General features: G+C 44.8%; 1 protein-coding gene across 1 annotated transcript; it reads left to right on the forward strand.

Annotated features, from left to right (window-relative positions):
- The first annotated feature begins 357 nt into the window (after positions 1 to 357).
- On the forward strand, positions 358 to 14,657 carry MEIG1 (meiosis/spermiogenesis associated 1). Its single transcript, XM_010365980.2, has 4 exons — positions 358 to 666; positions 5,330 to 5,475; positions 7,853 to 8,019; positions 14,420 to 14,657. The coding sequence occupies exons 2-4, from the start codon at positions 5,406 to 5,408 to the stop codon at positions 14,546 to 14,548; spliced, it is 366 nt and encodes a 121-aa protein (XP_010364282.2). The 5' UTR covers positions 358 to 666; positions 5,330 to 5,405; the 3' UTR covers positions 14,549 to 14,657.
- Positions 14,658 to 25,957: the final 11,300 nt, after the last annotated feature.

Raw genomic sequence — 25,957 nt, forward strand, 5'->3', positions numbered from 1 at the left:
TATAGATACCATTTATTGTAGGTTTACTGATTGTCAGGCACTATGGCGACTCTGGATTGGTTCATTCCCTGCAAATGGATAGGAGATACCTACTATCAGGAACTACAAACGGCAGTAGTCTCCATGCTGTGATTAGCTTTCACAGGGAATTGTATCTGGGATTCAAGGAGCCGAAAGTAACCCATTTCGCCCTCCGTATCTGCTCAGGGGTAACTCCTGGCACCGCTCCTACCTGAGACCTACATTGGCACAGTAAGCTGGGCCTGCATCCGCTCCAGCCCTCGCGCATGCGCATGAAAGCCCATTCACGGGGGCGGGGCCTGAGCGAGCTGGGCGGGGCCTGAAGGAGCCGGGAACTCCTGCAGCGCAACCGCGTTACTAAGAGACGCGAGGATCGCAGAGGCCACAACACTTGGCCTCTCGCTAGCCCTGCCCTAGGATCCCGAATAAAGAACGCGAGCACCGCCACGCCCGCCTGTGAGCTCCCGGGCGCCCCCGGCCTCTCCAGCTCAGCGGAGCGAGGATAACCGGAGGGCCGAACCCAGGGATAGGTGGATGCGTCGCTGGAGGCGGGGGCCCTGCCCGCCAACCCCAGCGCCCCGGCCGTAGCCCCACCCCGGAAGTCTTTGCTTCGCCTTCTCCGCCCAGCAGTTCTCTAGTCTTGAGGTTTGCCCGGGTGATCGCGTGGTTTTCATGTCTCTTCCGTGTTTTTCAGGGAGGAGGGTCACTATTTGGCCCTTCCAGAATCTCAGAGTCCGGTTCTCCCGGAAGTTTCCGGGCTGCCCCGGACCCCATTGGCTTTAGGAGCCGCGACTCCGAGAGTTCTGATTTGGACCCTAAATTTTGGAATACTGTGCTTTGTCCATCCTAGCCTTCTTCAGGCAGGTTTCACCTACCACACATTGAGTGATTTATGGCAGAAAGGAAGTTGGAGGGATGGGGACTGCAGGTTAGCTGTGGGGGCCGGAAGGGAGCGGCTTTGTGCTGCACATATGCAGGTTGCACTCCCGGAGCAGGGACGGTCAGGCGTGTTTGGGAACCGCTTTTGTCTTTCAAATGAACGCCCAGCGACAGCGGATGGGAGTTCCGGGACCTTAGAGACCGTCTAATGCTTCTCTTTCAGTTCAGGAAACAGGCCCAGGCGTGTTCATGGCCTTGCCTAAGGTTACGTGCTGATTACAGGGCTACTCCTGCTGCCTCTTATGAACAGAAACCTAACAGGAGAAAAAAAAAATGGACTATAAGGGAGGCTGATGCTCTTGAAGTTTTAATACTACTAAAAGTAAACGCACTTTTCAGAGTGAAAGGGAAGTGAAAAAGGAATTTGGGTGGCTGGCTACATCAGAAGCTTGTGTTATAACTTTAGATTGTCAGGGATTTCAGATGGTGGGTTTTTAAAATAACATGCTCGAGGCCGGGCGTGGTGGCTCACGCCTGTAATCCCAGCACTCTGGGAGGCTAACACAGGCGGGTCACCTAAGGTCAGGAGTTTGAGACTAGCCTGACCAACATGGAAAACCTCGTCTCTACTAAAAATACAAAAAAATTAGACGGGCGTAGTGGCACATACCTGAAATACCAGCTACGAGGGAGGCTGAGGCAGGAGAATCGCTTTAACTCGGGAGGCGGAGGTTGCGTTGAGCCAAGATCGCTCCATTGCACTCCAGCCTGGGCAACAAGAGCAAAACTCCGTCTCAAAAAAGTAATAAATAAAATAACATGCTCCTCTATTTAACCATGGGGTTATGTCCCAATAAACCCATGGTAGGTCGAAAATGCATTTAATGCACCTAGCCAAACTTAAACATCCTCAGAACACTTACCTGGCCTGCAGTTGGGCAGCATCATCTAACACAAAGGCTATTTTATAATAAAGTGTTGACTATGTCATGTAACTTACTGAATACTGCATTCTAAGTGGAAAACAGAATGGTTGTATGGGTACTCGAATTACACTTTCTACTGAATGCCTATTGCTTGTGCACCATGGTAAAGTGGAGATGCGAATTGAACCTTTCTGTGGGACCATCCATATGCATATAAACTCTGTTTCATGTAATTCAGTTTTACAAACCAGAAACTCAGGGCATTGCTGTTTCCTTTTTGTGGAGATACAACTTGGTATTTTAGACATCAAATGTATTTGTATTTTATTTATTTATTTATTTGAGATGGAGCCTTGCTCTGTTGCCAAGGCTGGAGTGCAGTGGCATGATCTCGGTTCACTGCAAGCTCCATCTCCCGGGTTCACATCATTCTCCTGCCTCAGCCTCCGGAGTAGCTGGGACTACAGGGGACCACCACCACGCCCCGCTAATTTTTTTTTTTTTTTTTTTTTTTAGTAGAGACGGGGTTTCACCGTGTTAGCCAGGATGGTCTCGATCTCCTGACCTCATGATCTGCCCGCCTCGGCCTCCCAAAGTGTTGGGATTACAGGCGTCAGCCACCGTGTCCAGCCCCGAGACGGGGGTTTCACCATGTTGGCCAGGCTGGTCTCGACCTCCTGACCTCAGGTGATCCAGCTGCCTCGGCTTCCCAAAATGCTGGGATTACAGGCGTGAGCCACCGCGCCTGGCCCAAATGTTTATTTTTATTTAATTTTAAATTATTTTTTTCTTGAGGCAGGGTCTCACTTGTCTCCCAGGCTGGAGTGCAGTGACTCCATCACAGCTGACTGTGGCCTCAACCTTGGGGGCTCAAACAATCCTCCCACCTTACCGTCCCCAGTAGCTGAGACTACAGGCATGGGACACCACACCCAGCTAATTTTATTTTTTGTAGAGACAGGGTCTCACTATGTTGCCCAGGCTGGTCTTGAACTCTTGGACTCAAATGATCCTCCCTCCTCGGTCTCAGAAAGAGCTGGGGTTACAGGTGTGAGCCACTGCATCCAGCCATTGAATGTATTTTTTATCAATTCTTTTTTTGGCACAACTGCCAGTACAGAAACCACTCAGTCTGCAGGTGCTGAGTGCCAGCAGAATTAGTACCGCCACTGAATTTCCTAGAATTATTGAAAAATCTGTCAAGGAATTGTAAGTTGATCTTTCCTAATTTTAGTTTCATTTTGTGTTTTTAATAAAATGAAAGGCCAAAAAAAAAAAAAAAAAAAGTATTTCCACCACCACCACTTATATAGCATAGTTATGGGAGTCACTAGAGTTCCTATTATGGTGAAATTTACATTCATATTCTCTTTAAGTATTTTGGGAAAATAAAATTTTGAAATGCTTAATAATAACCGGAAGATGTCTACTTCTACTGAGAAAAGTGGTGATTTTCCCCAAAGTCCAATTGAATACAGCATATTTTCTGCTCATCTATTAAATGTAGCGTTTTTATGTATAGTTGCTGTAATTTTCTGAGCTGAAAGTAACAAAAGGTTACATAGATGGCATTCAAGAAAATAGGTTTTGAATGAATGTGAGCAAAAAGTCAAGCCTAAAGCAAAGAGGGCTTGGATAAGACAAAGATTCAGATTGTATCACTGCATGTGCTTCATCTGTAAAAGTCTTGTAAGTAATACAGTCACTAAATTCATATAAAAATATGACTAATTTTGAAAGGATTTTTGTTTTTATTTATTTATTTATTTATTTATTTATTTATTTATTTATTTTTCAGACAGAGTCTCGCTCTGTCACCCAGGCTGGAGTGCAGTGGCACCATCTCAGCTCACTGCAACCTCCACCTCCTGGGTTCAAGCAGTTTTCTGCCTCAGCCTCCCCAGTAGCTGGTACTACAGATGCCCGCTATCTACCATGCCCGGCTAATTATTTTTAGTAGACACGGGGTTTCACCATATTGGCCAGGCTGGTCTTGAACTCCTGACCTTGTGATCCACCCACCTCGGCCTCCCAGAGTGCCGGGATTACAGGCGTGAGCCAGTCCGCTCCTGTCCTGAAAGTATTTTAATACAGTGAGTTCACTAACTTTTTTTTTTTTAGGCAGAGTTTCACTTTTGTTGCCCAGGCTGGAGTGCAATGGCACGATCTGGGCTCTCTGCAACCTCTGCCTCCTAGGTTCAAGCAATTCTCCTACCTCAGCCTCCTGATTAGCTGGGATTACAGGCATGCGCCACCACACCCAGCTAATTTTGTATTTTTCGTAGAGATGGGGTTTCTCCATGTTGGTTGGGGTGGTCTTGAACTTCCAACCTCAGGTGATGCACCCGCCTCAGCCTCCCAAAGCGCTAGGATTACAGGTATGAGCCACCACGCCTGGCCTAACTTTTTTCTTTAATATTTCTTAGAACCTTTTTCCTGTGTAACATATCTATATTGCTGTGTAATATATCATATTATAGATATGAATGGATTCTTGGGCTGTATCACATGTCCAGCTCACCTCTTTGTCATAGCTGGTATATTGCTAGTATATTGTGCAGCAGTGGAGTAGCGAACTTCCCACTAGAATGAATGGCATTAAAGGGCAAAGGTTTCTCTGAAGCATGGCTTATTTATTGTTTTGCCAAGTGTTCCAAATTTTACATAAATTCGTATAATACTATAAAACTGGACCGCGTGCGGTGGCTTACGCCTGTAATCGCAGCACTGTGGGAGGCCGAGGTACACGAAGCACTTGAAGCCAGGAGTTTGAGACCAGCCTGCAAAACATGGTGAAACGCATCTCTACTAAAAATATGAAAATGTGGCCAGGAGTGATGGCTCATGCCTGTAATCCCAGCACTTTGGGAGGCCAAGGTGGGCGGATCACGAGGTCAGGAGATCGAGACCATCCTGGCTAACACGGTGAAACCCCATCTCTACTAAAAATACAAAAAATTAGCCAGGCATGGTAGCGGGCGCCTGTAGTCCCAGCTACTTGGGAGACTGAGGCAGGAGAATGGTGTGAATCTGGGAGGCGGAGCTTGCAGTGAGCCGAAATCACACCACTGCACTCCAGCCTGGGCAACAGAGCAAGATAACGTCTCAAAAGAAAAAAGAAAAGAAAAGAAAAAGAAAAAAGAAAAAATATATATAAATTAGCTGGGTGGGGTGGTACGCATCTGTAGTCCCAGCTGTTCAGGAGGCTGAGGCAGGAGAATCGCTTGAACCCAGGAGGCCACAGTGAGCCAAGATGACACCACTGCACTCCAGCCTGGGCAATGCAGTGAGACTCCATCTCAAAAAAAAAAAAAATAGAATTGCCTTAAAATGCAACATAGGTCTGAGCCTAAGTCAACAACTAAAGATCAAAAGTTTTTAAGAAGTCAACATACTGACAAAACTCTGATTTTCTTTGATCTGATCAATGTACATGTTGGTATGCACATTGGAAAAAATGCAAACAACAATACTAATGCTACTGAAATAATTTCTTTTATCAGGGTAAGAACTGTGTGACTCATGCCTTCATTTAGATTCATGTAAATCTGGAGCTAAGTTCAAACAACTCTGGGAATTATGATTTCAGAATGCAGTGGGCCCGGCGCGGTGGCTCATGCCTGTAATCCCAGCATTTTTGGAGGCCAAGGTAGGTGGATCATGAGATCGAGAGATCGAGACCATCCTGGCCAAAAGGGTGAAACCTCATCTACTAAAAATACAAAAATCAGCTGGGCATGGTGGCGCATGCCTGTAGTCCCAGCTACTCAGGAGGCTGAGGCAGGAGAATCACTTGAACCCGGGAGGCAAAGGCTGCAGTGAGCAGAGTTCATGCCACTGCACTACAGCCTGGTGACAGAGCGAGACTATGTCTCAAAAAAAAAAAAACAACAACATAAACACTATAATCTTTAGAATGTTAAGTAATTCAACACAAATCTAAATAGGAAGAACATTAGACCAACTTTCTTGGTTTTCATATAAAAGAGTCCATTGGTGCTTGTGACTTAGCCTCCTAACAGTCTTCATTATCTTTTTTTACTAACCACTAAGGGAACATTTAGGCTACATCTTTCATATTGAAGAAATATTTGTCTGAAATTCAGCAAGTCTGTCCATTTTATTTCCATTTCCTGTTTTTCACCTATTAAATCCAAGTAAAGCTAAATTTATGTCTTGTAAAAGCATTTATTATAAGATCTTTTTAAATAAAACTTTTAAGTCTATGTTAATTCATCATATATTTAGCATGATTTTTACCTAGTATGAAGGATGGATATTTCTAACTGATGTGATGCTTATTTTGACTTTTCCTTTACATATATATATATACACTTTTTTTTTTTGAGCCAGAGTCTCAGTCTGTCACCCAGGCTGGAGTGCAATGGAGCAGTTTTGGCTCCCTGCAACCTCCACCTCCTGGGTTTCAAGCAATTCTCAAACCTCAGCCTCCCAAGTAGCAAGGATTGCAGGCAGCTTCCACCACGCCCAGTTTTTTTTTTCTTTTTTTTTTTCTTTTTTGAGCAGGAGTTTTGCTCATGTTGCCCAGGCTGGAGTACAATGGTACGATCTCAGCTCACTGCAACCTCCACCTCCCAGGTTCAAGCGATTCTCCTGACTCAGCCTCCCAAGTAGCTGAGATTACAGGCATGTGCCACCACGCCTGGCTAATTTTGCATTTTTAGTAGAGACGGGGTTTCACCATGTTGGCCAGGCTGGTCTTGAACTCCTGACCTCAGGTCTCCTGACCTCAGTCTCCCAAAGTGCTAGGATTACAGGCCTGAGCCACCATGTCCAGCCTTTCCTTGTTATACTTTAATGTATTTCTTGACCTTTTTAACATAATGAGCATTTTTCATTGTGACTGAAAAAAATTCAAAAAATATTAATTTATTTACAGGATCTGACTGTAATGTGTTTCAGCCAATAGAAATATATTTTAATAGAAGAATGGATTCAAGGAATCATAGTGAAAATTCTGGACACTTTATTTCAGTTAAATGACTGATGTATTTTGTTAATAAAATAAGTAGCTGAGAAAACAAGTACAAGATTATGCCTTTGAAAAACTTGCTATGGAAATTTGGTGAATAGACGATTACATGAACTAAAATCATATATCTGACTTTCCAAGACTGTTAGTGACCTCCTACACTGTTTTTAAATCCATGATCTCAGTACCATGACAGCCACACAGTGTGCATGAAGTCTGTTAGTCCATCTTCTCACATAGGTTCATCAAAAAATCAGGTATGGCAGGGCTCGGTGGCTCACGCCTGTAATCCGAGCACTTTGGGAGGCCAAGGCGGAGCAGGTCACAAGGTCAGAAGATCAAGACCATCCTGGCTAACACAGTGAAACCCCGTCTTTACTAAAAATACAAAAAATTAGCCGGGCAAGGTGGATGCCTGTAGTCCTAGCTACTTGGGAGGCTGAGGCAGGAGAAAGGCATGAACCTGGGAGGCGGAACTTGCAGTGAGCCGAGATCACACCACTGCACTCCAGCCTGGGCGACAGAGCGAGATAACATCTCAAAAAAAACAAAAAAGAATAAACCATTCCCTCCCCGAAACAAGAAAGGGAAGAGAGTGAGAAGATGGATCTTACATTCCCTTATTAAGAGAGAGAGAGAGATGCAGTTTTGAACATACGTAAATGGAATGGTGGTGGATATTTTGACAATCTATTGAGCATGTTTTCAGAAATGTGCAAACTATTACCTGGAACTCCAGTATTTGTATACAGCTTTTAAAACATCACTCTGTAACTCCAACTCTGACTGTAAATTTATTGATCAAGAAATAAATAGACTTTTATGTATCTTTCAGGTACTTGGGGTTTTTTGTTTGTTTGTTACAGTTTTATCCCCACAAAATAGAACATGAATCCTTCTTAATCTTTAAAGACTAATATATTTAATGGGATTCTCAACTCTAAGTATTTTTAAGTGTTTTATTTATTTTTAAACGGAATTTCAAAATTGTCATTATTACATTATCTATTAATGTTGTTTTAACATCTTTCAGACATTCTTGGTAATAAGGCCTCTGTAACCATGGCTAGTTCTGACGTAAAACCAAAATCAGTAAGTCGTGCCAAAAAATGGTCAGAAGAGATAGAAAATCTGTACAGATTTCAACAAGCGGGATATCGGGATGAAACCGAATATAAACAAGTGAAACAAGTTTCTGTGGTAAGATTTATGCCTCTACAAACCTCAACTAGAAGTGCGTTTCTCAGATGCTGAAAAGTATTTTATGAACAACCAGAGAATAACTGAAGGGAATTCTACTCCAACTCTCTCATTTTATTTATTTTTATTTTATTTTATTCTATTTTTTGAGACAGAGTCTCATTCTGTCACCCAGGCTGGAGTGCAGTGACGCAATCTTGGCTTACTCCACCTCTCAGGTTCAAGGGATTCTCCTGCCTCAGCCTCCCAAGTAGCTGGGATCACAGGTGTGCGCCACCACGCCTGGCTAATTTTTGTATTTTTGTAGAGACGGGATTTTGCCATGTTGGCCAGGCTAGTCTTGAACTCCTGACTTCAAGTGATCCACACACCTCAGCCTCCCACAGTGCTGGGATTACAGGCAATAGCCATGACACCCAGCCAGACTCTCTCATCTTATTAAGGGGGAGAGGCCCAGAAGAATGATTTGCAGGCAGAGTGAGGGAAGAGGTGGTCATTCAGCTGGGCACATTCAGAATTTTCTGTTTTATTGAGCAGCTGTGCTCTGCTAAATGAATCTTTTATGGTAGACCACAAAAAAAGAATCTTTTTTCCTCACTCAGGTGATTTTATTATCAGATAATCAGTTTGTGGGATAACTATTATTTCCCTCCTTTTACTTTTTATTTTAACCATGAATTAGAAAGAGATTAAAATTGTTTTTTCGTTTGTTTGTGGCGATTACACCTTATAAACAAAAGTGTTGAAACAACTGGTGACTTTGGTAGTATATTCCAGACTTTTCTGAGAGAGTGGAGATCTAGCTTTCCTTTACGAAGGCTAGACCAAAGTCTAGATTTGGCTCCCGTTTATACTGTGTGGTTCTTCTTAACTTATTTATTCTGTTGACTACTAAGACATTTTTTAATTTTTTCTCCCAGGCTGGAGTGCACTGGCCAATCTCGGCTCACTGCCACCTCTGCCTCCCAGGTTCAAGTGATTCTTAAGAGACATGTTGTTTACAAATTCAGTTCACCCCTGAACAACACAGGGACTAGGGGGTTCAGTGCTTCATGCTGTCAAAAATGTGTGTATAACTTTTGACTCCCCAAAACAACTACTAGTAACCTAGTGTTAACAGAAGGACTTGCCCATGTGGTAAACAATTGATCAACCCAGAAATACGCTAATATCTTAATATATTTTATGCATTAATGACAAACCTTTTTCTTAATTTTTGTTTTATATTTCTAGTCTGTGTGGTTTGCAAAATTTTTCTAATCATTGCAAATCTCAAAAAAAATTTCAACATATTTTTTGAAAAACTCCATGTATAAATGGACTCCCCAAGTTCAAACTTGCGTTGGTCAAGGGTCAACTGTATTGTAAAATATGCATCGTATTCATAAATATATTTTAATTTTTAGATTTGGGATTATAACAGTGTTTATTAACTTAGTTTATTTTTCATTATTTTTTACTAACTCATCATTTTTCAGAGACTAATGCGTAGGTTTTGCAAATCACTATAAGCTCTTGTTTCTTTTTCTTTTATTCTATTCTTTGACCTGTACTTAAAAATTCCTTTAAAAGTACATAGGAAGCTGGGAGCGGTGGCTCACACCTGAAATCCCAGCACTTTGGGAGGCTGAGGTAGGCAGATCACTTGAGGTCAGGGGTTCGAGACCAACCTGGCCAACCTGGCCAACATGGTAAAACCCCATCTCTACTAAAAATGCAAAAATTAGCTGGGCATGGTGGCAGGCACCTGTAGTCCCAGCTACTCAGGAGGCTGAGACAGGAGAATCACTTCAGCCTGAGAGGTGGAGGTTGCAGTGAGCCAAGATCACACCATTGCACTCCAGCCTGGGCAACAAAGCGAGATTCCCTCACAAATAAATAAATTAATTAATTAAATTAAAAATTAAAAAGTACATAGGAAAAATAATGGAGGCAATACAGAATTAAAATGTTATTGCCTCTTTAATAGACGTTAAAATAGCAGACATTATTGGGGTTAACAATAAAATTCAAAATACTGATCAAGTGAAGATAGATTACTGTGCCTTCCATATATCTGTCTTCTCAACCGTTATCCTCTATCCCCATTGCCAACGATAATTTTCATTACTGTATCATCTAAGGCCTTTAAATAGATAAAACAGAAGCATTATCATTGTTATGCTGTTTAAAATAAGCTTTGGGCCGGGCATGGTGGCTCACACCTGTAATCCCAGCACTTTGGGAGGCCGAGGCAGGTGGATCATCTGGGGTTGGGAGTTTTAGACCAACCTGACCAACATGGAGAAACCTCATCTCTCCTAAAAATACAACATTAGCCAGGCATGGTGGTGCATGCCTGTAATCCTAGCTACTCGGGAGGCTGAGGCAGGAGAATTGCTTGAAACCAGGAGGTGGAGGTTGTAGTGAGCTGAGATCACACCATTGCACTCCAGCCTGGGCAACAAGAGTGAAACTCCATCTAAATAAATAAATAAATAAATAAATAAATAAGCTTCATACCCTGCCTTAAGATTGGGATGCCCCTAAAGATATACAGGCCTCAGACTCATAGGTGGCCAGGTTTGGTGGCTTATGCCTCTAAGCCCAGTGCTTTGGGAGGCTGAGGCTGAAAGACTGCTTGAGGCCAGGATTTCGAGACCAACCTGAGCAACACAGACACCATCTCTACAAAAAATTTTTTTAATTAGCCAGGCATTGTGGAGTGTCTCTGTAGTCTCAGCTACTGGGAGGCTCAGGCAGGAGGACTGCTTGAATGCAGGAGATGGAGGCTGCAGTGAGCTGTGATCACATCACTGCACACGAGCCTGGGTGAGAGAGCAGGACACTATCTCAAAAAAAAAAAAAAAAGAAAGAAAGAAAAGAAAATTGTCACAAGAATTAAATGTAATCACGTTTGAAGTGCCTGACATTATAGTGCTCATAATTTGTTGGGCCGGGCACAGTGGCTCACGCCTGTAATCCCAGCACCTTGGGAGGCGGAGGCAGGCAGATTGCCTGCAGTCAGGAGTTAGAGACCAGCCTGGCCAACATGGTGAAACCCTGTCTCTGCTAAAAAATACAAAAAAATTAGCCAGGCATGGTGGTGCACACCTGTAATCCCAGCTACTAGGGAGGCTGAGGCAGGAGAATCACTTGAACCTGTGAGGCAGAGGTTGCAGTAAGCTGAGATCATGCCACTGCGCTCCAGCCTGGGCGACAGAGCGAGATTCCCCCACAAAAAAATTGTTGACTGAAGGAACAAGTGTTAGTAAATTATAACTTTTATTAATCTCATCATCTTAGAGTCTAAAATAAGTAACAAGAACAATAAAACCTTACACAAATCAAAGTATATGTGCCTTAACCAAAAGCAGCACAGGGATTTAGAGGAAAACAAAATCACTTCCTTCCAGGGACAATCCCCAGAGAGGGCTTCATGTCCCCAGAGGCATTTGCAGTGGGTCTTCAGGGATCCATAGGATGGTGGCTGAAGGCTTGCTTTGGGTGGGATGTTTCTCCCAGTGTGCAGTGGGTTGAGGGTTTGAGAGAAGTTGTTTTTTGTTACCTGGTGGTAAAGTGCTTGCTGACCTTCCCTCCTGAGGAGAAAGTCCTTGAACTTGAGGATCTCATTCCATTTCACCACAGGCGAGAAGGTTTCCCAGATCAAGTTGAAAGTCAAGAAGAAAAAAAAGTTCAGAGATGCCAAGGGGCATCAAAAGGAAAAATGTCTAGAAGTCAACAAGCATAAGACCCACCTAACTGTCCTAAGGATTATCCCATATGAAGTAGCTTAGCCCCAGATGTTCAGAAGAGGCAGTGGTTGTACTGTTTTCTCACTGGATCAGACGGTTTTCAGAGAATCTGCTCCTGACACCGGGGGGAAGAGGGCTGTAATGGAGTCTTGAGAACACCTCCTTTCCCTGCCAAAGGTATTGGAAGCCGCACAGGCAGGCCTGGCCTCAGTGGTGAAAAGGACTGCTGGTTTTCTGTAATGTATGTCAGAGGGCCTGCCAAGGCTTCTCAGATATGCTGTTACCTATTCTCGCTAATTCATAAGTAAATGAGACGACACAAAAAATGAAGATGTGTTATTAGAAAATAAAAGACTTGGCCGGGCGCGGTGGCTCAAGCCTGTAATCCCAGCACTTTGGGAGGCCGAGACGGGCAGATCATGAGGTCAGGAGATCAAGACCATCCTGGCTAACCCGGTGAAACCCCGTCTCTACTAAAAAATACAAAAAAACTAGCCGGGCGAGGTGGCAGGCGCCTGTAGTCCCAGCTATTCGGGAGGCTGAGGCAGGAGAATGGCGTAAACCCAGGAGGCGGAGCTTGCAGTGAGCCGAGATCTGGCCACTGTACTCCAGCCTGGGCAACAGAGCAAGACTCCGTCTCAAAAAAAAAAAGAAAAGAAAAGAAAAGAAAAGACTTGTGGACACAGATGGTATATTCATCTCCTCTTCCTACTGAAACCTGAGATTTATCCATGGGGAACAGAAAAGGTGCAGGGCTGCCTGCATAGACGGTGTCGAAGAGCGGGATTTGGAGTTAAGGTGCAGGGCTGCCTGCATAGACGGTGTCGAAGAGCGGGATTTGGAGTTAAGGTGCAGGGCTGCCTGCATAGACGGTGTCGAAGAGCGGGATTTGGAGTTAAGGTGCAGGGCTCCCTGTATAGACGGTGTTGAAGAGCGGGATTTGGAGTTAAGGTGCAGGGCTGCCTCTATAGACGGTGTTGAAGAGCGGGATTTGGAGTTAAGGTGCAGGGCTGCCTGTATAGACAGTGTGGAAGAGAGGGATTTGGTTTTCTACAACCCAGATAATGAGGTTTTGGTCATGATCAAGTGCATCTCACGAAATCTGAAAGGAACATATTTGACAGTAGCAAAATACATCAACCTGCCCAGGAAAGGATGACATTGAAGAGGAAGTGGGGAGACAGATCTCCAAATTAGATCAAGCCAAATGATAGAGTAAGCAAACTAATGTGGTATATAAGAAGGAATGGTAGGAGATGGCTGGGGACAGTGGCTCACACCTGTAATCCCAACACTTTGGAAAGCTGAGACAGGAGGATCACTTGAGCCCAGGAGTTTGAGACCAACCTGGGCAACATATAATAATAATAATAATAATAATAATAATAATAATAATAAAAGAATGGTAGGAGAAATAAAAAAGATTTTTGACATTTTGGGAGGCCAAGGTGGAAGGATTGCTTGAGGCTAGGAGTTTGAGACCAGCCTGAGCAACACAGTGACACCCTGTCTCTACAAAAAAAAAAATAGAAAACTTATCTGGGCATAATAGTGCAAAGCTATAGTTCTAACTACTCAGGAGGCAGAGGCTGGAGGATCCCCTGAGCCCAGGAGGGTGAGGCTGTAGTTAGCTATGATTGCACCACTGCACTCCAGCCTGGGAGACAAGAGTGAGACCCTGTTTCCAAAAAAAAAAAAAAAATGGATTTCAAGGTGAACTTGAAATTGGGGCAGAAGGAAATGCATATACACCTTTGGATAGTTCTTGACTTGCTTGCTTTATTCACTGTGTAGTCATCAACAATCAGCAGGCAGCGCTTTCAAAATGGAGCCTGGGCTTACCCTTAATTTCTTCCTGTGGTATTAATTTTAGAAGTTAGAATGTTTGAAATCTTTTGTAAACATAAGAGAAATGAACTTTAGATTACTTTGAATGTTTTCTCTTATCTTGGCCACAGTATTGAAATTTAAATCTATAAATTGAAGCTGGGTGCAGTGGCTCAGGCCTGTAATTCCAGCACTTGGGAGGCCGAGCTTGGAGGATCACTTGACTCCAGCAGTTCGAGGCCAGCCTGGGCAATGTAGCAAGACTCTGTCTCCAAAATAAAGTAAAATGAAATAAACCTAGAAATTGGGCTCTAGAGAAAAGCACTGGATTAGTCATCTTTTTTTGTTGTTGTTTTTTGAGACAGGGTCTTGCTCTGTCGCCCAGGCTGGAGTGCAGTGGCACCATCTAGGGTCACTACAACCTCTGCCTCCAGAGTCCAAATGATTCTCCTGCCTCAGCCCCCTGAGTAGCTGGGATTGTAGGCACCTACCACCACACCCGGCTAATTTTTGTATTTTTAGTAGAGACAGGGTTTCACCATGTTGGCCAGATTGGTCTTGAACTCCTGACCTCAATTGATCCGCCTGCCTCAGCCTCCCAAAGCGCTGGGATTACAGGCATGAGCTACTGCACTGGGCCTGAATTAGTTATCTTACAGCATAAGGCTGCAATGTAAGATGTGTCTTGTGGGTATAATACTTTAAAAGCTGAAGCATTTTAAAATCTAATCTTATACTTTGTTGGTGTAAGTCATACTTTTTAACTATTTGACAGTAAAATATGAGATAAAAATCAGCCCTGCGCTGTTAACATTTGTACTCTGGTTCTTGGTGTGCAGGTAGATCGTTGGCCAGAGACAGGATATGTGAAGAAACTTCAGAGAAGGGACAATACGTTCTATTACTACAACAAACAGAGGGAATGTGATGACAAGGAAGTCCACAAAGTGAAAATTTATGCTTACTAGCCTGTCTTCTTTGTATTACTTGTCAATTATACTTTAAGAATTCATCATTTCCTTCTACATCATGTAAATGTTTGTCATTTTACGAAATAATTCAAAATGCAATCTTCAGTTTATGATTTTGTGAAACACAAAAGCCATGAGAATTAGTATCTGTTCATCACCTTGTCCTGTTCTAAGAACTGGCTGCAAATGCATTAAAGTTGTACTTTCTTAGTCCCGCTCTTTTTGTCCATTTTGTTGTTTTGAGACAGAGTCTCGCTCTGTTGCCCAGGCTGGAGTGCAGGGGTGCAATCTCGGTTAACTGCAACCTTTGCCTCCCAGGTGCAAGCGATTCTCATGCCTCAGGATGAGGCATGAGGGAAAAAAAAAAACAAACAATAAAACAAATTCCTGCTAGTGCTGCTGGTTGGACAAATACCTGCTAGTGCTGCTTGGTTCACATGCTTGGACATTAAAGACGCATTCTTCTGCAGCAGATTAGCCCCTGTAAGCCGAGATATTTTTGCCTTTGAGTGAGGCCCATCTCACTATACCTGGACTACGACTTCCCTAAGGATTTAAAAACTCCCCATCTTTGAAGAAGCACTAGCCTCAGACTTAAAGGCTTTCACGCCACCTAGTGACAGATGTGTCTTAATGCAATTCATAGATAATTCATTGCTAGCCACACCCATCAGAAAAGAATGTATCCAGGGAATGAAGGGCCTCCTTTGAGGGCTGTGGAAGGCTGGCTGTAAAGTATCTAAGGAAAGGCACAGATCTGTAGCCAAGGAGTCTGGTATCTTGGCTTTTACATCTCCCAAGGGCGCGTGAGCTTAGGCAGGAGCGAAAAGAGACTGTCTGTAGCATTCCTCTGCCAGACACAGGGCGGCAAGTCCAGGAATTCCTGTGGTCTGCTGGTTTCTGCCGCATGTGGATCCCCAAGTACTGGCTCCTAGCAAACCTTTATATGCGGCGACAAAAGCAGGGGAAAAGGAGCTCCTCTGGGAAAAGGAACAGGATATGACTTTCAAAGAAATCAAGAAGGCCTGAACCTAGGTGCCAGCACTAGGGCTGCCAGACATGACAAAGTCCTTTGACCTGTACGTTCATGAAAGAAAGAGGATGGCCACAGGAGTCTTTGTGCAAACGTTAGTGTCATGGTAGCGACCTGTAACATATCTGTCCCAATAACTGGACTTGGTGGCCGCAGGATGGCTGCCCTGTTTCAAGGCGTTGACTGCCACTGCTCTGTTAGCTGAGGAGGCTAACAAGCTCACTTCTGGACAGAAGTTAATAATTCGGGTGCCCCATACAGTTGTCACCTTGATGGAACAGAGAGAACACCGTTGGCTCTCTAACCCTAGAATGCTGAGATACCAAGGGCTCCTATGTGAAAATCCACACATCACCTTAGAGACTGCGAACACCCTAAATCCGGCCACACTGCTGCCGATAGAATATGCAGAGCACGGGAAGCCCCCGTTGAGTGCCCCACGGTATCATTGCCGTGTAGAAACAGTAGATGAAGTACTTTCAAGCCGGCAAGACCAAAAAGACCAGCCCCTAAAGGAGCCGGACATAAAGTACTTCATTGATGGAAGTAGTTTCATATCCGAAGGTATCAGAAAGGCCGGATATGCAGCAGTCACATTAAGCTCAGTGGCCAAGGCCCGCCCCCTACCGGTAGGAACCCCAGGGGAGAAGGCAGAACTAACAACTCTCAACAGTGCTGCTTCTAGCAAAGGGAAAGTCGGTGAATATCTATACTGACTCAGGATATGCTTTTGCCACCTTGCAAGCTCATGAAGCCATTTGCAAAGAAAGAGGACTGTTAACTACTGAATAAAAAGAAATAAAGAACAAAAAGGAAATAGAGCAGCTCCTAGAGGCTGTATAGGCTCCAAAGGAAGTAGCAATCATCCACTGTAAAGGACATCAAACAGGAGAAAGTGATGAGGCTACAGGAAACAGAAAAGTAGACAAGGAAGCAAAAAGGGCTGCAAGGGCACAAATAACAAAGAAAGAAGAGATTTATGCTATGCCCTTATTAGAGCCTCCCCTTGCAGAGACTCCTAACTACTCATCCAGTGAGAAAGCATGGTTCACGCAGGAAAACGGGAGTTATCAAAAAGGAGGCTGGTGGAAGTTTTCAGATAGGAGGCTTGCCATTCCAGAAGCCATTGCCCCCGATTTATAAAGCAGTTTCACCAAGGAACACACATGGGGAAGACAGCTTTAGAAATTCTCGTAGGGTGGTATTTCTGTCTGCCACGCCTAAGTGCCTCAAGCCGGCTGCGAGCAGTGTGTTACTTGCACCCAGAATAACCTAAGGCAACGGCCCACTCGGCCCCCAGGAATTCAGGAAACAGGAGCAGTGCCACGTGAAAACCTATTTGTAGACTTGACTGAATTGCCTCGGGCTGGAGGCTATGGGTACATGTTAGTGCTTGTCTGCACCTTTTCAGGGTAGGTGGAGGCATTCCCAACCAGGACAGAAAAGGCACGAGAAGTAACCAGGATGTTATTAAAAAACATTATTCTTAGATTTGGACTGCCTCTAACTTTAGACTCGGACAACGAACCAGCTTTTGTGGCAGAAGTAATATAGCAACTAACACATATGTTAAAGATTAAATAGAAACTGCATACAGCCTATCACCCACAAAGTTCTGGAAAAGTTGAAAAAACATATCGGACACCAAAACAACTGTTGAAGAAGTTTTGCTAAGAGACTTATTTATGGTAGGATCAGGTATTGCCCATGGTCCTTCTCCGAGTCAGGTGTACCCCTACTAAATTAACCAGGTATTCACCCTATGAAATAGTATATGGCCAACCACCCCTTTTATCTTAGGTAAAAGGAAATTTAAAGGACATTGGAGAACTGATCCTAAACACAATGCAAGCATTAGGTGAGGTAATCCAAGAAGTACGAAGGTGGGTAAAAGAAAAAATACCTGTTAGCCTTACAGATGCAATACATCCCTTTCAACCTAGGGACTCCGTATAAGTTAAACGCTGGAATCCTACCACCCTCGGGCCCTTATGAAATGGCACCCATATTGTGATCATTTCTACTCCTACAGCTGTTAAAGTTGTAGGTATTATTACACCTTGGATCCGTCACTGCTGCCTGAAACCTGCAGCCTCAGTCCAAAACAGATGGACAAGTCAGCAAGATCCAGAAAATCCAACTTGACTGATCTTGGAGAAAGACCAAGGTGCGTCAGAAGAGGATGACTGCCCTGCTCCAACCATACCTGGTCTGTCCACACATGGCTGAAGTTTGAGGAAACACCAAGCCGTGCCCTAGTCACACAACCAGAAGCTGACTAGTCTACGCACGGCCGAAGCCTGAGGAAGCTGGTACCAGATAAGTACATGTGGATACAATTTGCCAGTGTAGTTATTCTTTTGCTTGTAATAATTGTCTTACTGTCATGTTACCTTTGCAATTGCTGTCAAACCTGCTACCCAGGAGGATACCTGTGCATAGTCTAAACCTGATTGTACTAGTAGTAAAAATGCTAACAGCTATCCAAGGAAACCAAGATAGTTGCCATCACTGCATGACAGAAGCTTAGTCTAGGGAAAATATAACTAAGACTCTGTTATATCAAACTTATTATGAGTGTAGAGAAGCTCCCCTGAGGACATGTGTTTATAATCAAATCAGCTTTCTTTGTCTGTGACCCAGGAAACAGGCAACCTCAAGCCTGTTATGATCCAGGCCTCCTACCCTATAACTTCTGGTTTGAAATTCAAATAAGGAAACCTTTGTAACCCTCATATGCCAATCCTAAAGACGTTAGAACTAGGAAACTCACAAGCAAAACACAGGTATTCCCTTATTCACATAAAGGATCTGTTTCTATATATTTTGATGCCTGTCAGGCTGCACACCTCAGCAACCTAAACAATCTAGAAGTCTGCAAGAACTTAAGACACAAAAGAGTCAGCAGTAAGGCTGCTAAGATCATGATAGGAGAACCAGAAACAGAATGTCCTGATTGTAACATTCCATAGACCATACATGAGTTCAACCAACACCTATATAGAAGGAAAGTGGCTCTGCTTGCCAGTCAAGAAGCAAAACTTGGTTGTGTGACTAAAACATGCAACCCCCCTTAATCTGACCATATTAAAGCTAAATGTACCTTTTTGGACTAAAGGACATCAAGGAAAGCTAAGCTTTAACCGAGGAAGAGCAGACCTAGGTGTTCATTGATCATTATTAAAAAGACTTAACAAGCTAAAATTCAAGTCAGTCCAATGTCAGAGTTCAGATTTTTCAAGTCTCTCAATAAACATTTTAACCCCAAGGAGCCAAAAGTTCAAATTCCACCAATGTCACTGAGACCCTATTTGCTCAGCTAGCTAAAAGTATTGCTACTAATTTTGGAGTCACTTCATTTTATGTATGTGGAGGTAGCCGTATAGGTGACCAATAGCCCTGGGAGGCTAGAAAACTAATACCACAAGATAATTTTATCATACCAGAATTTGTTACAAAGTTCAATGCAAACCCTAGTGTCTGGCTATTAAAAAGCCCTATCATTGGAAGATACTGCAAAGCATGATGGGGAAAAGACTTTCAGACTCCAGTAAGAGATACAACCTATCTAGGTCAACAATATTTTCAAGAGTCTAAGAACAAGACACAGTGGAGAAGCTTCATAGACAATTCCTCTGTACCAGATTTTAACCCTCTCTCTCAGTTTCCAGCGCTACATCAATGGTGGTATCAACTAGACACTCCAAATGTTTGGAGAGCACCAGCAAGGTTATACTGAATCTGTAGGACAAAAGCCTATCAACTATTGCCCAAGAGGTGGACCGGAGCCTGTGTGTTAGGAACAGTAAGACGGTCTTTCTTCTTGCTCCCACTGAAACAAGAGAAAGATTTAAGTTGCCGGTTCTATAATGAAAAAAGAAAAAGGACCAGAAGAAACATCTTTACTCAGATAAGTACTGTAAAGCAGATAAACACAAACATAAAGAAGGACATTAAAAGAGGTAACTGGGCCGGGCGCGGTGGCTCAAGCCTGTAATCCCAGCACTTTGGGAGGCCGAGACGGGCGGATCACGAGGTCAGAAGATCGAGACCATCCTGGCTAACATGGTGAAACCCCATCTCTACTAAAAAGTACAAAAAACTAGCCGGGCGAGGTGGCGGGCGCCTGTAGTCCCAGCTACTCGGGAGGCTGAGGCAGGAGAATGGCGTGAACCCAGGAGGCGGAGCTTGCAGTGACCTGAGATCCGGCCACTGCACTCCAGCCTGGGCGACAGAGCAAGACTCCGTCTCAAAAAAAAAAAAAAAGAAGAAGAAGAGGGGGAGGAGAAGAAAAAAGAAGAGGAAGAGAAGGCAGAGAGAAGAGGTGATGTCTTAGTCTGTGCTGCTATAGCAGGTTACCCAAGACTGGGTAATTTATAATGAACAGAAATCGATTGGCTCACAGTTTTGAAGGCTGGGAAGTCCAGTATGAAGGTACCAGCAGTCTGGGCATTCTCATTGCAAGATGGCACATTGAACGTGCGTCCTCCAGATGGGAAGAAGGCTTTATCTTTGTCTTCATGGGGTGGAAGATGAAAGGGCAAAAAGAGAGAGGGCAGGGAGGGGCTGAACTGACCCTTTTATAATGGCATTATTCCCACCCATGAAGGCAGAGCCCTCACCGTCTAATCATTTTTCCAAGGGTCCTATCTCTTAATAGTACAAAAGCAATTAACTTTCAGCATGAGTTTTGAAGGAGACAAATGTTCAAACCATAGCAGGTAGGGAGAAAAGTAGGAAGGAGGAGAAGGAGGGAAAAGAGACAGATGGGTTAAGAGGAACTTTAGCAAAAGAACCAGCTCTGCCAGGTGGAGATGGAAACTGCCAGGAGAGAAAGAGGTGGGGGAAGGAACGCCCTAGAGGAAAGGGCAGACTCCACCCCACCCCCCCTTTTTTTTTTTTTTTAAGACGGAGTCTCACTCTGTCACCCAGGCTGGAGTGCAGTGGCATGATCTTGGCTCACTGCAACCTCCACCTCCCAGGTTCAAGCGATTCTTCTGGGTTCAAGCAATTCTCCTACCTCAGCCTTCCGAATAGCTGGGATTACAGGCACCCACCACCATGCCAGGTTAATTTTTGTATTTTTAGTAGAGATGGGGCCATGTTGCCCAGGCTGACCTTGAACTCCTGACCTCAGGGGATCCGCCCACCTCAGCCTCCCAAAGTACTGGGATTACAGGAGTGAGCCACTGCGCCCAGCTGACTCCACCCTTTTTGAACATTATTAGAACTTCTTTGATGGGCAAGAAAGGATATCAAGGAATTCCAAAAGGAAATACAATGAAGAAGGAAGGACAAGGCCCTACTGGGATCTGAGGCCCTCACAGCAGGACCCAGATGATGATGAGAGAAGATTGTCCCTTTGCAGGGTGCGCGGAGGCTGGAAGTGGTCTATGGCCCGGCCACTTTGTTCTTGCAGGTGTGCTGTGTGATGGACTCATCAGTTATGGTCTTGGGAGCTCACGGTGGGTTCCACTGTGGCCTATACCAAAACCAGAGAGTATCTTAAACAGCCCATAAAGAAGCATAAGACTGTAGGGTAGACAGATTTCCTTTTTTCTTTTCTTTTTTTTTTTTTTTTTTTTTGAGACGGGGGTCTTGCTCTTGTTGCCCAGGCTGGCATGCAGTGGCACGATCTCGGCTCACTGCAACCTCCACCTCCCAGGTTCAAGCGATTCTCCTGCCTCAGCTTCCCGAGTAGCTGGGATTACAGATGCATGCCACCAGACCCTGCTAATTTTTGTATTTTTAGTAGAGGCAGGGTTTCGCCATGTTGGCCAGGTTGGTCACAAACTCATGACCTTGTGGTCCATCCATCTCAGCCTCCCAAAGTGCTGGGACTACAGGCACTGAGAGTTAAAAGCCTGGGTTGTTCACTGAACTCCCAGAAGTAGGAGTTTATTAGCAGAGAAGGCAGTGGTGAGTGGGGAGAGGCATTCTGGGAGCATAGAGAAGCAAAGTTAGAGAAAAGGAAGCCACAGACCAGAGAAAGCCTGGCTTATTCAGAGTGTGACTTCTAAATCCCGAGGCTGGTGCCAAACAGCACTGTATTTGGCTGTTCTTGCTTTGCTATAAAGAAATACCTCTGATCGGGTAATTTATCACAAAAGAGGCTCATTGGTTCCTGGTTCTGCAGGCTATACAGGAAGGATAGCTCTGGCATCTGCTTCTACGGAGGCCTCCGGAAGCCTCGACTCGTGGGGGAAGGTGAAGTAGGAACAGGTGCGTGTCACACGGCGAAAGCAGGAGCAAGAGAAAAAGTTGGATAGGGAGGTGCCATAGCTTTCAAACAACCAGATCTCACGAGAACTCACCATCTCTAAGACAGCACCAAGCCATATGGGATCCGCCCCCTTGACCCAAACACCTCCCACCACGCCCCACCTCCAGCAGTGGGGATGACATTTCAACATGAGATTTGGGTGGGGACAAATACCCAAACTATATCAAGCACCACCTCCTGTGCTCCAGGTTTTCTTCCCAGTCAAAAGCATTTTATGCTTTCTTCTCGGGGCTCTGCATTGGGACGCCTTGAGGAAGCACAGAGATAGACCTGGCTTTTGGGGAGAAAGGGGAGCATGGGCAAATGGCGCGCCATTTCCACCTTAGAAAATGACCAAATCACGGAGCGTCAAACAAAAAGAGCCTGAAGTTTTGTAGCCTGACATTCTTGACTCTCTCCTTTCATTGCTCATGTTCTTACTGAATCTCACACCAATCTCGCGAGGCAGCTGAAAAAACCCAGGCCCAGAGGTGTGTGGTTTACCCATGGCCTCCCAGGAGCTGAGTGATTCTAGATGTTAGCCCAGCACCCCACAGCTGTATATGCCTGCAATGAGAAACCAGCAAAGGAAACTGCACACGCCCTGCTAAGAAGGTCCCGGGCCAGACTCTGATAAACTGTACATTTAAGTTACATTATTGCCTTTACATTGAATTGTGGTTACAGCTATTTCCTGGATGTCAAATCCTCTAAGAATTTTTATTTATTTTTTTTAAAGATGGGGCCAGGCGTGGTGACTCATGCCTGTAATCCTAGCACTTTGGGAGGCCAAGGTGGGTGGATCGCTTGAGGTCAGGAGTTTGAGACCAGCCTGGGCAAAATGGCGAAACCCCATCTCTACTAAAAATACAAAAATTAGCTGGGCCTGGTGGTGGGTGCCTGTAATCCCAGCGATTTGGGAGGCTGAGGCAGGAGATTTGCTGAACCTGAGAGATGGAGGTTGCAGTGAGCTGAGATTGTGCCACTGCACTCCAGCCTGGGCAACAAGAGCAAGACTCCATTCCCCAAAAAAGAGAGATGGGATCTCACTCTTGCCCATGCTGGAGTGCAGTGCCACAGCCACAGCTCAATGCAGCCTCAAACTCCTGGGCTCAAGTCACCCTCCCATCCTTTGCCTCCTGAGTAGCTGGGACTACAGGTACACACCACTGTGCCTAATCTTTAAAATTTTTTGTAGGGACTGGGGGGCCTTGCTATGTTGCCCAGGTTGGTGTCAAACTCCTGGGGTCAAGCAATACTCCCTCCTCAGCCTCCCAAAGTTCTAGGATTACATCCTCTCAGAATTTTTAAAAGCAAGAATTTTTAAAAGCAGGCCTGTAGGCCAGGCACGGTGGTTCACGCCTGTAATCACAACACTCTGGGAGACTGAGGCAGGCAGATCACGAGGTCAGGAGTTTGAGACCAGCCTGACCAACATGGTGAAACCCCATCTCTATGAAAAATACAAAAATTAGCCAAGTGTGGTGGCATGTGCCTATAATCCCAGATACTTGGGAGGCTGAGGCAGGAGAATCACTTGAAGCTGGGAGGTGGAGGTTGCAGTGAGTCAAGATCATGCCACTGCACTCCAGCCTGGGAGACAGGGCGAGACCGTGTCTCAAAATAAATAAATCAACAAAGAAACAAGCAAACAAACAGTCTTGAAATCAGCCGCAGCAAAACTACAATTGCACATAACATTAACAAAAAAAAAAAAAGATGCATACTGTAAATCCAACAGCATCCACTAAAACAAGAAAACAAAGAGCTATGGCTAATAAGGCAATAGAGATATACAGAACAGTTTTTAATACTTTTATTTTTAACTTTAAAGAATTATTATCATAGAAGCCGGCTGCAGTGGCTCACACCTGTAATCCTCGCACTTTGGGAGGCCAAGGCAGGCAGATCACCTGAGGTCAGGAGTTTGAGACCAGCCTGGCCAACGTGGTGAAACCCCATCTCTACTAAAAATGCAAAAGTTGGCCAGGTGTGGTGGTGAGCTCCTGTAGTCCCAGCTACTCAGGAGGCTAAAGCAGGAGAATCACTTGAACCTGGGAGGTGGAGTTTGCGGTGAGCCGAGATCACACCACTGCACTCCAGCCTGAGTGACAGAGCGAGACTCTATATCAAAAAAAAAAAAAAAAGTGTAAGTCACTAGTTCTGACTATGGAGGCCAGGCATATCACATCAGGGGCCTAACCCATAGCTGGATGGCTTCCTAGATGAAATACGACGCATTTCTTGTGAGCTATCCACAGGTGGCAGAGTGTCTGAGTGGGATGAAGGAACAGTATAGGAAATCTTATATTGCTGGTAGCACTTAGCCTGAATTCTCTACATATGGGGATGGGAGGCATTAAACTTTCACAGCCTTATCAATGTAAGCACTGTTCTTTATATAACTGGCAGCAACTTCAGCCAGAAATAAGAATAGCCCAGTGTCCTCTGTATGGCCAACACAAACAGCCACAGGCCAGGAACGCTGCCAGAATGAACCAGGAAAAGCCCTGCCCCAGCCCTCGGGGCAGACTGCAGGTGCTTGTGAGTCTTGGGCAATTGGAGTGGGGTTGGAGGGTGCCCAACACCCTGGGAACCCACTTCTTGTATTAGTGTGACCTGGATGCAACACATGGAATCAAAGGAGATCATTTTGGAGTTTTAAGATTTGACCGCCCTGTTGGATTTTGGACTTGCATGAGGCCTGTAGCCCCTTTGTTTGGGCCAATTTCTCCCATTTGGAATGGCTGTAATTACCCAATGCCTGTACCCCATTGTATCTAGGAAGTAGCTAACTTGCTTTTGAGTTTACAGGCTGATAGGCTGAAGGCTGATAGACTTGCCTTGTCTCAGATGAGATGTTGGACTGAGGACTTCTGAGTTAATGCTGAAACGAGTTAAGACTTTGGGGGACTGTTAGAAAGTCATGAATGGTTTTGAAATATGAGGACATAAGATTTGGGAGGGGTCCAGAGTGGAATGATACTGTGTCCCCACCGAAATCTGATCTTGAATTGTAACTCCCACAATTCCCACGTGTTATGGGAGAAACCCGGTGAGAGGTGGTTCAATCAAGGGGTGGGTCTTTCCTGCGCTATTTTTGTGCTAACGAATGAGTCTCATGAGATCTGATGGTTTTAAAAACAGGAGTTCCCCTGTGCAAACTCTCTCTTTGTTGCCATACATGTAAGACATGACTTGCTTCTCTTTGCCTTCACCATGATTGTGAGGCCTCCCCAGCCATGTGGCACTGTAAGTCCATGAAATCCTTTTCCAGTATAGATTACCCAGTCTTGGGTATGTCTTTCTTAGCAGCATGAAAATGGAGTAATGCAAAGATATTGCAGGGGAAACAGCAGGGATGTGTTAAAACTCACTGGGAGGGCATGTGGGAGAATTGATGAAATACAGGTTCCAAGAGGATGGATCAGTCATTTGGGCTGTTAGTACCAGTATTGCCCTGAATTCTTGCAAATATATTCAGCATCTTGACTGGGAATTGCACCTCAGGCTGGGTGTGGTGGTTCACACTTGTAATAGTAGCACTTTGGGAAGCTAAGGCAGGAGAACTGCTTGAAGTCAGGAATTCGAGACCAGCCTGGGCAACATAGACAGACCCCCATCTCCAAAAAGAAATTTTTAGGCCGGGCGCGGTGGCTCAAGCCTGTAATCCCAGCACTTTGGGAGGCCGAGACGGGCGGATCACGAGGTCAGGAGATGGAGACCATCCTGGCTAACACGGTGAAACCCCGTCTCTACTAAAAATACAAAAACTAGCCGGCCGAGGTGGCGGGCGCCTGTAGTCCCAGCTACTCGGGAGGCTGAGGCAGGAGAATGGCGTAAACCCGGGAGGCGGAGCTTGCAGTGAGCTGAGATCTGGCCACTGCACTCCTGTCCGGGTGACAGAGCGAGACTCCGCCTCAAAAAAAAAAAAAAAAAAAAAAAAGAAATTTTTAGAATTAGGCAGGTGTGGTGGTGTGCACCTCTAGTCCTAGTTACTTGGGAGGCTGAGGTGGGAAGATTGCTTGAGCCTGGGAAATTGAAGCTGCAGTGAGCTATGATAGCACCACTGCATGCCAGTCTGGGTGACAGAGCAAGACTATGTCTCTCT

This window comes from Rhinopithecus roxellana, chromosome 11 (assembly GCF_007565055.1).
Source record: "Rhinopithecus roxellana isolate Shanxi Qingling chromosome 11, ASM756505v1, whole genome shotgun sequence".
Lineage (NCBI taxonomy): Eukaryota > Metazoa > Chordata > Mammalia > Primates > Cercopithecidae > Rhinopithecus > Rhinopithecus roxellana.